A 15,046-nucleotide genomic window follows, 5' to 3' on the forward strand; every position below is an offset into this window, starting at 1 on the left:
TAAGTTTCTGTTTGCAATATGATTTCTAGAATATGTCCGGTTAGAGCTTCGATTACCCTGTTACAACGTCAAATGTTAAAAATGCTAAATTCAGTGGGTATGCATTGAATAGTTCCGTCAGTTCCTGGAACGTCTAACAGGGGTCTCAAACTCCAGTCCTCAAGGGCCGCAGTCCTGCAGCTTTTAGAGGTGCCTCTGCTGCACCACACCTGAATAGAATAATTAGGTCATTAAGGCTCTGGAAAACTGATCTACACAAGGAGGAGGTGATTAAGCCATTTCATTCCAGTGTTTTTTACCTAAGGCACATTTAAAAGCTGCCGGACAGCTGCTCTCGAGGGCTGGAGTTTGAGACCCCTGGTAATATTTCCCTTGTAGCCGGTGTTGTGTTTTATTTTGAAATAACCAGACGGAAACAGAGCGTCATGTCGCGAGCTTGTGTGACTCTTGCTGTTATGGAAACCAGGGTGGGAGGGGCTAACTGATGCCATTCGACTCGAGGTTTGATGCGGAGATGTCGTCCTCGGTGACCAGCTTAAAGCTCCCCGTCCTACGAGCTACTTCAGCATAAAACTTTTTAATCTCGCTGCAGTGTAGCCTTTTCGCTGGCTTGCCTTTTGATGAAACCAGACGTGTTCCATCGCTTCTTGTTTAATTTTCTCTTTAAAACTAGGCCAGGCTAAACCTGTCGCGCTGTATATCTCCCCCACCTCTCTCCTTTTGATTTTTTCTTTCCCCCCTCTCTGCTGAAGACAACAATTCTGGTGTTTAAGGGAACATTAAGAAGAGAAACACTCACTTTTCTGGAGTTTTTTTCTTCTCCAGAAGATGCGGAATAACCTGTAAGGCAGCCGAAACTAATCTCTGCAACTATCAGACCCCGCATTGATGTCCCCTGGTTGCGGAGTCTGGCTGCTCGGTCATTGGGCTGAGGGGCAGATTTTTGTGGTGAAGTCGTGTGGAGCACAAAGAGCTTATTAATGCCGAGCAGTCAAGTTTTTCACCGTGTGTTGACAGAGGGACTGAGGTAGGAGTAGAGTTACAACGCTGGGGTTTGCTTTAAGACCTACACTGCATCACAAAGTTAGTCAACTTTTCAGCGTTTAGCTGCTAATAAAGTATCTACATCCAGAAAGGTTTTTTTTTATTATTATTATCAGCTTCCTTTGGTCCAGGGTTTATTCTTTTAGCTGCACCGTCTGATGATTTTTTCTAATCAAGAGTCCGATTTAAATGCAGACTGGTTTGCGATCACAGCCAATCTGCCAGTGCCGCTGGGATTTTAACCCACGTCCATTCATTTTTTACCACCCGGCTTCAACACTATGGAGGTGATATTAAAGAACATGCTGCTGCTGCTGGGGTGCATCTTATTCCTGGACTTGGCTCGTCTGGCTGATGCAGAAGAAGGTGAGTCTGCTTTTCTTTTTTATTTTATCTGCAGATTATACGTGATAAAACAATTATGCTGTGTGAAAATCTTAAGTAAAAAAAAAAAAAAAAATACCGCAATCTCGTAGTATCTCCACCAGCACCTAAAAATGATATGAGCCATGTAATCAGCCGCTTAAGGCCCTCCCGACCAGCAGAGGGCGACGAGGAGCGCTTTGTGTATTTATATTTCTAGCAAACAAGTTCGAACACTAAAAAACTCTAAAATAAAACCGAGTGTGTGCTTCTTTCAACTCTTCTTCTTAAAGCTAAACCGAATCAACAAAGTCTGAGCTGTGTTCATGTTTCTTGCATTATTTGCCTATTTCATAAATTTTTTTCCTGCTTCCCCCACCCCTAAAATACACAGTAAATAAGATTTCTTTGGTAATAAGGCAAACGACTTAATCAAATGTGGTTGTGTCAGTCATGCCAAAACTTCAAAAGTTAACGAAAAAAGATAGAAAACATGATATTTAGTGTATCTTTACACTGAATATTGCTTAAAAAAACCAATCACAATAATAATAAAAAAAGAAAGCTCCTTTTGAAGGCTGTGGCAACTGCTAGCATAAACACATATCCAATAATTGGCTCAAAAGAGGCAGCTCCATTCTCTCTCATAGTAACATAACTTAGCATGTTAGCAAATGTTTTTATTTTTGGTTTATATTCCAAATTATGAGATCAAACCATTTATTTTCATCCACTGCATAGCAACAGGTTGGGAAGGGGAAACTGTGCTCTGTGCTGCAAACTCACACTTTTCCAACAGGGACTTGGTAGAAACGAAAGTGGTAGACAGGAAATCTTTGTGGTTTTGAAACAGTAAATTGAAGAAAGAAAAAAAAAATTCTCAGTATACCTTGTTGCATATAACCGGCCCATATGCTTGTTTAAAATGCTGCCATTTTTATACCGAAAGGTCCAGTAAAGAAAGAGCTGAGGCTACCATAGGATTTACGAGCATGTAGTGGTTACAACGCAAAGGTCATTTACCAAAATCTCAATGTAAAAGGACACAGGTGTGTCATAAATATCTGGCTATAAACTTCACAAGGTGGATTATATGTTTTATACCAGTTAGCACTGAAGCCAGAAATGTTTGGTTTTTGTACCCCTTTTAAATGTAACACAAAGGGCCTTTCTGAGTCCACTTAAACTGGATCTAATTCCACTTCCTGTGGGAATATTAGCCAGTCATACCCTAAAATCAATATTAAAACATTCAGGGGCAAATATTGGCCTGGCGAGATGTTTATTGGGCCAGTGCAGAGTGCTGCGGCAAGCAGTAAAACATCCAACCCTCTGTATCAAATGTGCAGTTTGCCTTGTAATTTATATTCATTTCTTGAAAGCTGCCTTGACATTAACAGAGAAATTGTCTCAGATCAGTTTCGTGAAGCATTTCTAATTACACTGGAGAAAATACAGTTTTCGGTTGGTCTGGGGTATACACGCAGGTGTAGTCACGTTGGTGGCAGTCGTCGGATAATTTGCCGAACATGAGAGTGGATAGATGAGCACAAGTGACGAACAGCAAGACTAGTGGGATCATGCTTGTGTCTAAAGCTATCGTATGGTCCCAAGAGCAAACAGCTTGGAATATTCTCAGGGATCAATTTTTATCTCCTGTTTGGCTTTGCTTCGTTTTGTTAATAGCTTAGTTTCTCTACATCTGTGCGTTGGAGTGAGTAGAAACCTGCCTGGAGTCTGTTAAGAATGCAGCAGGATCACCTGTCTGCAAAAACCTTTGATATGAAATGATCTTTTGGAAATAATAGGCCTGTGTTTACTGCAGATCAGATAACCACTGCTGGGTTTTTATATATATATATATAAAACCTACTGCTGTGTGAGCTGCTTATGGTTCTTCAGATGGGAATGCCAGTTTATAAATTTTTTTGTTTTGTTTTGTGTGTAGATTTTCATCCCCATATGCCAATGCTTAGTCTGTAGTAGAAGTAACATGATCAGCCTTAGGAGTTACCTATAGCTTACATTTCTGTGGTGATTTCCCTCCTCAAGGAAGCTTTTTCATTTGCCGAAAAAAAGAAACATTTTCCATGAAAACAATGTTCCCTTTAACAATGAATGCACGAAAAGTTACTGTAAACAGGAACACAGTGAACATGCATGACTTCACATCTTGCGTGGCAGGAACACAAATCTGTCAGCTGCGTCTGGTTAGGAGGATTCGGACCTTTCCTCTTACACAGACTCGCATTTTGTTTTTTCTGCTGCTGTGCGCTGTATAAACAGGCAGCACATGAGGCATTACCACTGGCTTCATTAAGTGTGTCTTTTAGGATGTGTGCATACACACCCATGAGAGAAGCGAGTTAAATTACCGAGGCTGAATTCTTGCGGGGAAGACTTGTTGACTTTGTAGTCCTAGAGAGAAGCTTGGGATTTTCCCAGACACTTAATTTTGGTCAGTTTTCTTAAATCTGGAATACAGGTTGTTAGAGGGGCTTCTTCTAAAGCTGGAGCTGGAGGCTCTGCAACTTCAAATTAGAGTTGTAGCTATGAGGTTTTGTTCATTTGGCGCGAGGCAAAAATGCTTAACCTGAGGCATTTGTGTGGATTCTTTGTCAGATATTAGAGATGCACTGATGAGAAATTTGCAGCCTGTAGGCTTAAATAGATTTTAGCCTATTCATATTTCTTCAAAAGTAACAAAAAAGCACTATTTGTACTTGTTGCATAAATTTAAAATTGAGTGGTTTAAACAATAAAATGTTTATAGTTAAATTAAGCTGCCAAAAGTAAAAAAAAAAAAATATCAAAAACCAAAACATACATTATTTTTGTCAAAGAAGATGGTTTTCCACTCATTTTTTGAACTTTGTTTGCTACCAACTAGAAGCAGAAAGATGTGAAAATATTTTTAAGTAATGTCTGATTTAAAAAAAAAAAAATTTTTGACTGCTTATTCCATGTGTTTGTTTTGTTTCTTGTTCTGTTGTTGTGCTCCCACCAGCTGAATGCGCCTCGTCCGATTCCGAGCCAATTTCTCGCTGCATCTCTAAAGAATACGAGCCGCTAGAAAATCACAAATTGTCACAGCCAATCCATTTCCCCCATTCTTTCAGCGATCATAAGCTGGTTGCTCCTAACAGGTGCAGCCTTAAGTGGAAAACAGGGATTTAGATGGCAGCCAAGGAGTCGGAGCACCTAGTCGACTGACTCCAGAACATCTGCGTTTTGCCAAGTGTGAACAAGATGTCTGGTTTTCGTTTCTTGGTCTGCGTCCCACTCCTCAGTCGGTGCACTCAGGATCATTCTCCCCCCACTTGTTCTCCACCTATTAGGGAATTCTGTAATGAACTGATGGGAGGGCAGATGAAGCTCTCAGCTGCCAAATCTCTCCTCCTTTTCCAACTAAAGGATAAATGAGTCACTTACACACACCGCTTGCTTGTTCATTGCTTGGATCTCTCACGCTTCTGTCTCTATGAAGATTAAAACACAGACCTCTTGATCAGATAATTACTTTGGCTGGAAATTAATAAGGCGCTTTGGGTGGAAAATTGTATCGGGTCCACACATTTCACCGTTGCACGCGCGCACGCACACACTTGAAAACCACACTATTCTCTGCTTCACTGTGCACATAAAAAATGTATAATGCACAGAACACTATAACCAACGCATTGAAGTAAAACTGCATATCCTTTTTGACCACTATTAATAATTTGTGCCATTAGTGTAGACTTACTACGATTTTAAATCATGTTTGACTTTATGAATGTTAGCTCTAAAGATCAAACATAACCTAAAGTTATGTTTGATGTGAGTTTCTGTTCCTCGTTCATGCAGTTTTCCAGAATGCAGCCAGTGGCACAAGCACTGCAGTCTTTCCCGACTATTCAGACTTTTGCGACACCAGCACTGTCGTCAAAAGTAATCTGTGCTATCAAATTCACGTGGCTCCAAGTTGTTTTTGTGAGCCCATGTCAAATTGGTCATTTGCTTAGCTGTTTGAGTTGTAACAGGTTCGTAGAAAGCCGTGCCTCTTTGCAGTTTGTGCATTTATTCAGAGCAGATTTTATCTGAACAACCCGGAAAATCAGGGGGAAAAAAATACAAAATGCAAATTATTGTTTTCTATTCTCTACCTCACTGCTGCAGTTCTCCTGTGGGGTGCCATTAAACTATAATTAAGTAATTAAAGAGCTCTTTCATCTGCAAACAAATGAAAACAATTTGGACAGCGTCGTGGAATAATGGCATTGTGGCTTTTTTTTCTGTAATAGTTTAACTTTTTCTTTCCTTTCTTACGGAAAAGTAAAACTGATAAAGAACACAAGACTTTTTCTTTTCTTTTCCGAACACTTTTGAAACTATATTTGCTGAACACGTGGATACATGCCTGCAGCTTGTCTTTGCATTCAGAAAAAAAAAAAAAACTGAACAAATTCAGCTCTTAGGGAAAACTTCCAGTTGTGAAAACATGTATCAACATGGGAGGGAGGGTCTCATGCTAAATTATTGTAAATTTTACAATAAATATAAATTCAGCAGGTGTTTTACCTGTAGTTTTGCTTAGGTCACTGTATCAGAATCACGTAGTCAATAAATGTTTTCACCAACATTAAAAATGTAGTAATTAGGTACATACTAGATTTTTTTAAAACCGAGTACAAGTACTCACACTTAAATACTTACCGACACCGAGTCAAAATCTAATACAATACAAAATCTAAAAAATGTCAATATGCTCCTTACAATTAACTATTAATTTTTTTTTTAATTTTGTATTATTTATCATTTATCTATTTTATTATTAGGTATTTAACACTTGAATTTAGATATTCTGCTGTCAGTGTAGAATAATCTGTTCTAGTTTGAAGCGGCTAGGTATTTTAGTTTTCAAGCAAGAGCAGATTAAAATTATTTGTTGGAATCGCCCTTTAGCCATTCCTTGAATTGGAAACTGCAATCAGAAGCCAACTTCGGCTTTGTTCAAGGTTGTCTCTAATGTGGTGGCAGCTAATGTCATATCAACACTGGATAATGTCTGGTCAAGAGCAATGTGTTGGGTGAGAGCCTCTGTGATTTTTACTGCCTCTAGTTGTATTCAGAGTTTGATCCAAAGTTGATTGTTGTTGTTTCCCGCTCCAGTCAGAAAACTGCTTGAACTCAACGTCCCGTTGGTTTTTTTTTAGACGTTCTGTCCAATTATTTATATTGGAAGTGATTGGTTTTGTTTTGTTTGTTTTTTTCTTGACAACTTTGCTGAACATAATTTGCAGTTTTCCTGGAAATGCCTCCATACTGCGGACATGGCTCCTCCTCCACTAGCTGCCGCTAAGTGGTTTGTTCATCTCAGTTGCCGTACGCTGTTCTGTTCTTTTGTTTTATTTGGCTCCTACTCAGTTTATGGTGGGTTAGAGCGTTTATGTACAAAATAATACTGTTTGCTAGAGAGGAAACAACACTAACATTCTGGTATCGGGTTCTGTGGTATCAGAGAACTTTTCTGAATACTAGTAAACACATCGTACTGTTACCAGCATCCCTAATAATAGCCAGCAAAAGAGGAAAAACAAAGTTACTATTCTGTTTTATAAATAAAAGCAAATAAATCATTTTAGTTGTACTTTTTTTTTGCAGTAACCGTTGTATTTTTCTCAAGGTTCTTTATCTGGGTCAATGTCCACCTACCTGTAAGTCTGCCGTTTTAGTGTTTGTATTTCTGAATGCAAATCCTTTCTTTACACGTCGATAGCTTGGATTATGCCCTGCAGCTGCTAAACCCATCAGTCTTCAAGTCATCTTTTTATTTTCTACGCAAGGAGAGAGTTGCAGCTGCCAGCAAAATTTGTTTAGCTAAGACCCGTCACGATGCAGTGATGAGAGACATCCACAGAATTTTTTAAGATGCTGCTGATGGACGGAGAGGTGAAATGTCATCCTGTTACATTTACTCTCTGCACAGCTGTAGCGCTCTGCTCCACATTACTCTTACTTAGACCAAAGCAGCCACATGCACAAAAGAGGTGGCATTAACACATTTTGTTTGGCTCCTGAAAAGGCGCATGTGCAGACTCATTGTGAACAATGAGCTCACAGAGCTCTCAGCTGGTGGACTAAAGGAGAACCAAGACAGGTCTTATATATAAATTTTATAAATTGTGTTTCGATATGTCAACACATTGTTAATGGACAGCTTTTATTGACTCATAAGGCTTATTGTGCATAAAGAATGTTGTGCTTTTTGCCTACATTTTTGCTAGAGATGCATCAAACAGGCCCTGACTGGCCAACACAGATTTCTGCATTGGTTGAATCTTGTTTTCGTTCCAGACATTTTAATCCATACAAACCAGCAATTACCTATTGGTAGTTTAAATTCAACAGTTACATTAAAAAGCCATTAAAAGAAACAATTTAACAGGTTCTTTGACAACTGTAGCAGTTTTAAAATCAAACAGAAAAGGACAGGATTTCAACGTTATCCTCATTTATGCATGGAAGCACATGTCTTTATCAGAATCCTTTTCTAAGATCAGACAAGAGGTACTTGGAAGACGTTTACAGCTTTATTTGCTATTATTTTTATTATTTTTATATTATTATATCAATTCCACAGGAAACTCAAAAGTGAGAAATTCTATAAACTGTACACATACTGCTAAAATTTCAAAGCATTTAGTACAGTACTAAGTCTAACTTTAACTGCAAAATGTTTTTTGTTTAGTTTTTTTGTTTAGTTTTTTATTTTTTTTTTTATTTTTTTACCTCAACCCAAAAGCAGCCGCCTTGTCTGGAAAAGCAAAGAGGCAACTGGAATCCATAACTGCATTCACCATCTTGTTCCCATCAGTGAACAGACCAGGCAGACGTACTGCCAGGCCTTTGGGGTAAAATAAGAATATAGTTTTATAATACACAATACAGTCGTATTTGAAAAGTTAGAGTATACGTTCAGATGAGCCCCTCTTATCTGATTAAAAGAGGAATCAGTATTTGCCAAAGTCTTTTTGGATCAAGTCGAGCAGAGATCCATCACAAAACTCTAATTAGACCATCTCTTGTTGCAACGTGTCTTCATGCTCACAGTGGCTTCTTGACAGATATTGTTTTTGAATTTCACTGAACCAACATGCCATAACATGATTTTATTTTCTATTCAGCGTCTGCTTGCTCCTAAATTCATCCTGAGAAAGTATCTGGTTTCCCCAGAAACCATTCCAAATGTGCCTGGTGTAAGCAGGGAAATGCGCAGCTTAATGCGAGCTCCAGTAACATGCCGTAACGCAACAAGGACCCGATGCACTGGAGGAGCGTTCCAGATGGAAACCATGCAGGGCGAGCGTCAACGTGACAGTTTTAGGTGAGGTTTATCATCTAAATCCGGATTCGCAGATGTTGTTTCTCAACATCACTCTTCCGTTTAGCTTTTCACCTCCCGACACCGTCGTCACGCGGCCAACACGAAGACGCCACGCTGCTGATCGGTGCAAACCAAACCTCACTTAGCGCCACAGATGCAGAAAAGAGAGCGTTTATCTAAAGGGCCTTACTTTAGCCTCAATCCTTTCTTTCACAGACGTGTACCCTTTTCATTTGCTACTCTTTCCACGTCCTTGGTCTCCTTGATGTTTGACTGGTGCTATTCTGTTTTCTCTTGCTGACTGTCTCCCCTACCATGGAAATGTGGATCGTTTCCCAGAAATCCTTTTAAATGGAACCGATTTTTATAAGAAAGGGATTTGCATTTAAAGCACCCTTCCCCCCCCTCTCTCTCCCCCACTTCTGAAAGCCTGTAGCCCTATCATCCTCAGCACCTCAATCCGATGATTAGCTTCCTCAAGAGTTAAACAGGCATCCGAGTGCCACAAGTACTCTCAGCCTGTGTCTCTCTCTCTCCCTCTCTCTCCCCCTCTGAGAGGGGATGCATGTGGCAGCTGGGAGTTGCAGGTGGATGATAGCTCGACTTGGTGAGAGGATACACCCCGAGCCCATACATTCATGTCAGGCACTCACTTTGGAGAGCCAGTCTGTCTTCCACCCACACGCTCCTCTCTGAGAGCGGGACACAATGGGGACAGGCTGCGGTGGTGAGGGAATGAGGCCACAGCCTATCAGCCATAAGCACCAAGGAGAATGGCGCTTTTAGAGGGATTGGGGAGGGAGTGAGGGGGTCCTCTTTGAAGTGAGTCAAGGAGAAACGGGGAGACCGGCACGAGTGAATGGAAAAAGGCAGAGGGTGCGAAGGTTGCACGCATGTGCACATCAACACGCCGAGTAACGAGCGAAACGTGCATGCCGTCGATTTGCAGTCTTTAGAAGGGCGCGCTGTGAGCCAGATAGATGAGCCACAATGTAATAAAGGGGCTAAAAAGGCCTTTAATTAGGAGACAACAACAGAGAGGAATGCATTTATCTCAGGTCCATCTTCCTCATTTATCTTCCACACACATCGCTGCTGTTATCAGAGGCACGCCGAACATTGTGTTGGGGGTGGGGGCTGGGGGGGACACCCTTTGTGAGTTTTTTTCTTTTTTTTCCCCTTTTAGCTATTGTTATGGTATGCCTGATGATTTCTATTTGTTGCTACATTCAAAAATAAATGAAATCCACACGAACGACGAGGCTGGTGTGCGAGGCTTTATGCAAAAAAAAAAAAAAATCTCTCAGCTGGAAGTGTTCGCCATCAGCAGGCTTGATTTGGGGTCTGGGAATATTTTTTCCTCCACACGTCATCAGCTGACCTACATCTCACTTTTGATATGGCCGTTTTTCTGTTAAAACTGCAATTCATTCGGTTTCAACATCAGTCTGGAGAATCCGATGCATATTTGCATCTCCTCTCACCTTGAGGACGTCTCCCAGGGCCTGCGTTCATGCATCGGTCTGAACCACGCGGGCTCGGCTATAAACAGCATGACAGAGACATTCCTGAGCGCCGACTGCCTTCCTGCAGCTTGCACACAGCGAAGAGCTCCAAAATGGAGCGGGCCACTTCAATTAAAGCAGCATTAAACACCTTCTTTTTGGCAGCTTGCTGTATATTCCTCTCCTTTTTGCCTTCCATCGAGCCTTTTAGATCACCAAGAGATTGCCATCTAAAGTCAACCACTTCCTTTTCATTCTAAGATTGGACAAAGTGAGATGCAGACATTCAAACCATTTGTGAACTACTAAATCCAACCACCCACTGAAAAGCAAATACGTCTGGGCTCTGAAGGCAAAATTATGCTCTTTGTTCTCTTGCAGGCGGCTTCACATCCGACAATGAGTTTATCTATATTCTAGATATATCGGTCACCGCCACACAGACGCACAATTGCAGGCTTGTAGAAGCAACGCATGGACCGATGAGGAGAATTAGCTCTCAGCGTGTATGTCGTCTGTTGAATATAAAGCAGTGTGCTGCCACAGAATAAAGCAGGGGAAATTCTTGCACAGAGTCGGTCCTCTCGTGTCTTTACTTAGATGTGTCAATCCTTAGATGGTTTATTTAGCTGAAGTCTGCACCGACTTCAAGCCGTCCACCTCCCACTGCAGATTAGTCACTGAAAGCTTTGGGTGTGTGTTTGTACCCCAGAGTAAATTGCAGATTGGAAGTGCATAAGCATGACACTGTATGTTTGGGAGTCAATGTGAGGTTGTATGGTGCATTAGTCCTGCGGTGCCTTTTTTTTTTTTTTTTTTTTTTGGCGGGGGGGGGTTATTTTATAAACCAACGCAACATTGTACATAAGTGTAAGGTGGAAGGAAAAGGTGGCGCCACTTTCAACATTTTTTACAAATAAAAATGAGAAAACTGGGTCATGCATTTGTTTTCTTCCCCTTTTACACAGATTCCTTTTAATAGCATCCAGCTAAATCAATTACCTTCAGAATGCAATTTATTGCTGCTGAACGAAAACTGTAGGAGGTAACGTTTGCATTCTGCCAGAAGCCGTATAGAGGCCACAGCAAACATCACTCTGAACTAATCACTGTCATGCTGAAAAATGGTGGCGGCAGTATCATGCTGTGCAGATGTTTTTCTTGGGGTCAGGAAAACTGGCCAGAGTTGATGGGAATTTGGGTAGAGTAAATGCAGCCCAATTCTCAGAGGAAACCTGTAAGAGACTGCAACAACCATAAATGTAAAGCCAAAACTATAACTGATGGTATATCAGATTAAGTTTTAGTAAAATTATTGAAGTTTTTGCTTTTATTGTGACAAAATGTGAAAAAAACGCATATTCTCCAAGGCACTGTATGCATTTTCTAACAAGACAGTTTTTAAATGGAACACACCACGTGTCGGTTTTTGTTCTGTCAACATTTTCCATTGTAAATTCTAATTGAGCCATAGTTTAACTGGCCAGGTGTCTGTTCTAATTATTAAAAGACACAGGGAAGACAAGGTTGGAAGAGTTTCCTGCTGGGTAGGAAGATCATCCCAGATTTTAGCACTGTGTGACTCCAAAGTGTTTGCTCGGCGGGGGGTCCGGTTTTATGACTAACCCAGACCTCAACCTTCCTGATGGAAGAAGAAAAGTGGATAAATATCCTCTTCAGACTGACAAAGTGTCTGAAAACAGACACATAACCTGCATTTTCTTTTATTGCCTCTGCCTTCAAGCTTTCTGTAAAGAGGATGGCTTAACTTAGGCTTTTCCAGTTTATAGAGTGCCTCAACGGTCTTTGATTGCTCCGAGGTATTGTAGATAGTGAAATGTTCATATTAAGATATTAAATTTGTTTTGAGAGGATTTGGCACTGAAGAAAGACGAGGCCAATGCAATTACTGATGATTTCTGTCCTAGCATGTGTGTTAAATCTCTCCAGGATGGTAACGTGTTTAACTTTCTGTCATGTAACAATGTTGTGTGGATGATAAATCGATGAGTTAATCTCATGAACAGTGTTCATGTTGTTGTTTAGCAAACTAGGATTTTAACATTTATGTCTTTACGTCAATTTTGATTGAATTTAAGCATGCAGAAGAGAGAGGGACTCTACAGAAATGGCCTTTAAAACTGTTCACTAATGGATTTGTTTTTAAATGTTGAGATGTCAAGGTCTAAGAAAATAATGTATGTTTTAAAATGAGAAGAAAACATCAATCATGCGGTCAATTGTTTGCATGAGTTTCTGATTTTTAAAAGTAAGACATCCATGTTGACATTGCTTGTGTTTTCTGTTCAATAAAAAAAAATGAGTTGGAACAAGGTAACACCTGGATTCATTTTGGTTTGAAAAAATATGTTTAATGTCGAGTTAAAAAAACATTAAAGAAAGCACAGTCCCTTTAGAGCTCATTGAAAGCATCTGAAGTACGTAAATTTATAGGTATATTATTGTGGCAAGTCTTTATGTTTATTGACCACAGTTTAATGTTTAATTTGAAAAGTTGAAAACATGGCTCCTGATCATTTTCTTCTCGGATTAAGAAATTAAATTTTTGGCCAGTGTGCTTGTTTATTAACATTACCAAACACAGATTAGAAGCGGCTGCACATGTATTTGTAGTTTCTAATTAACTCAATTAAAAGGTAATGAACATTTTGGAAGTGAATTGTATATCTTGTTTGGAAAAGTCTTGAATTTCAAACTTTATAATTACATTTTTGAATCAGTAAGTAAGCTACTTAAATAATTACTGCAAAGTAGCTCCCACCCCCAGTTTCCAGCACTATATCAAAATGTCAGACTTGTTGATACCAGCAACATTTCTCACAACCTGAGTGCACACAAACATTATGGAGAGAGCCATTGCTTTCTAACATATAGTTAAGGCAAAAAATATATAAACACAGCTTAGGAAACAAAACCTTTTTCTCCATTGTTTGACATTTAATCAGTCTAAACTTTTCTTGATTTAGACCAGTTACCATAGTTTAAATATGCTAAATGCCAGAATAACTATGATTTACAAAATGCATTTCTTCTAATTCATCGGTGTGGCTTTAATCAAGTTTGGAAAGCCCAAATGTTTTTGGGGGGATGGGTGTTTTTGGTGAAATGTATCAACCCAAGAACAATTCCTGAACAAATCCTCATGATTTTCTGAAGATGCTGGCTGGAGCTGCTAAGAGTCCTTAACCCCATGGGCTGAAATGCCACTGAGCATGGAAGAAGCCAATCTCAACAGCAAGATAAAAAGCTAGATCACAGTTTGCAAACGCAGTCAGAGATCCGTCCAACATTTTCAGCCTAATTCAGAGCTGAGAAGGTGTGTGCCAGCAAAAGTCGCTTAAATAAACTAACCCAGTTCTAACCAGTTTTGCACCAGTTCTAGCTACTGTGAGAAAGAAATCCAGAATGTTTGAACTAACTCATACGATTTGAAATGGGATTCCACCAAATACTAAAAACTTTTATGTGAAATTTTGAATTTGAAGAAAGTAGAAAAATAATATTCTATTATTCTACCATTTAGCAAATAGACATAACCCTTACTGGCCTAACACAGGAAGAGATTAGTCTGATTTAATGGCAGACAGTGAAGTAACATGTGGTGTAAAATATTGAGATTTCTGTTTTCTGTTAGCTGTCCATGTCTTCAGACAATGTTTCTGAGAAACAAGCAGCCTTAGTTCAGATATCAGCTATACATTATTGAGGTGTCCTGTGGCCACACTGAAACCCAAGAAAATTGCACTTTTCTTTAGAGTCGTTCTTATGAGACTGCACGAATTAGAAAACTGACATTTTGATAACTTATGGTTTCATTTTTCAGCAGGCGATTTAAAGCAAATTTAGAGATTTAGGCTAAAAATATAAATGTTTCAGAAACGTGTATGTTAGATTATAAAACAGATTTTATTTTTCTGGTGTGGTTTTGTTTTGAAATAAGTTTTTATAATTCAAAAGAGTAGGTAGGTGTATAGGGATGCACAGTGGCGCAGTTGGTAGAGCTGTTGCCTTGCAGCAAGAAGGTCGTGGGTTCGATTCCCAGCCCGGGGTCTTTCTGCATGGAGTTTGCATGTTCTCCCTGTGCATGGTGGGTTCTCTCCGGGTTCTCCGGCTTCCTCCCACAGTCCAAAAACATGACTGTCAGGTTAATTGGTCTCTCTGAAGTCTCCCTAGTTGTGTGTGTGTGTGTGTGTGAATGGTTGTTTGTCCTGTATGTCTCTGTGTTGCCCTGCGACAGACTGGCGACCTGTCCAGGGTGAACCCCGGAACGTTAGCTGGGGATAGGCACCAGCAACCCTCCCGACCCCATTAGGGACGAAGGGTGAATAGAAAATGGATGGATGGATGGAGATAGGTGTATGAAATGACACCACGCTAACATTTACACTTCAGTTTAACTGTGCTATTTAGTTAGCTAAATATGCTACCTTTAACACTTACATTTTTAGAATGTAAAAATCTCTTTGACAAATCAGGTTCCTAGTTTTATTTCTCAAAGATGTTTTGTGTATTTATTCTCTAAATTAAGTTGGAAAACAGCCTCTGAAGTTAAGTAGTGTTGAAGTCAGAGTTGCTGTAAACTCCAACCTCATGTGGCTTCCACACATATGAACTTTTATAACATACGGCAAGATTTCCCACAGTGTATTATAAGCCTGGCGGGCCAGGAGGCTTTACTTGTTCTCCCATCAGGCTAAGCACTGTTTATTTATTTTAGCTTTTTTTTTTTATTCTTGCCTTTTGTAAG

At 39.8% G+C, this 15,046-nt stretch overlaps 1 protein-coding gene across 1 annotated transcript in view; it reads left to right on the forward strand.

Annotated features, from left to right (window-relative positions):
* Window positions 1–367: 367 nt before the first annotated feature.
* ephb4a (eph receptor B4a) overlaps window positions 368–15,046 on the forward strand; it is a 49,908-nt gene continuing 35,229 nt past the window's right edge. The window contains exon 1 of the mRNA XM_044141078.1: window positions 368–1,410. Coding sequence (XP_043997013.1) covers window positions 1,326–1,410 — 85 coding nt within the window. The 5' untranslated portion in view covers window positions 368–1,325. The remainder of the gene's footprint in view (window positions 1,411–15,046) is intronic.

This window comes from Gambusia affinis, linkage group LG15 (genome assembly GCF_019740435.1).
Source record: "Gambusia affinis linkage group LG15, SWU_Gaff_1.0, whole genome shotgun sequence".
NCBI classification, from domain to species: Eukaryota; Metazoa; Chordata; class Actinopteri; order Cyprinodontiformes; family Poeciliidae; genus Gambusia; species Gambusia affinis.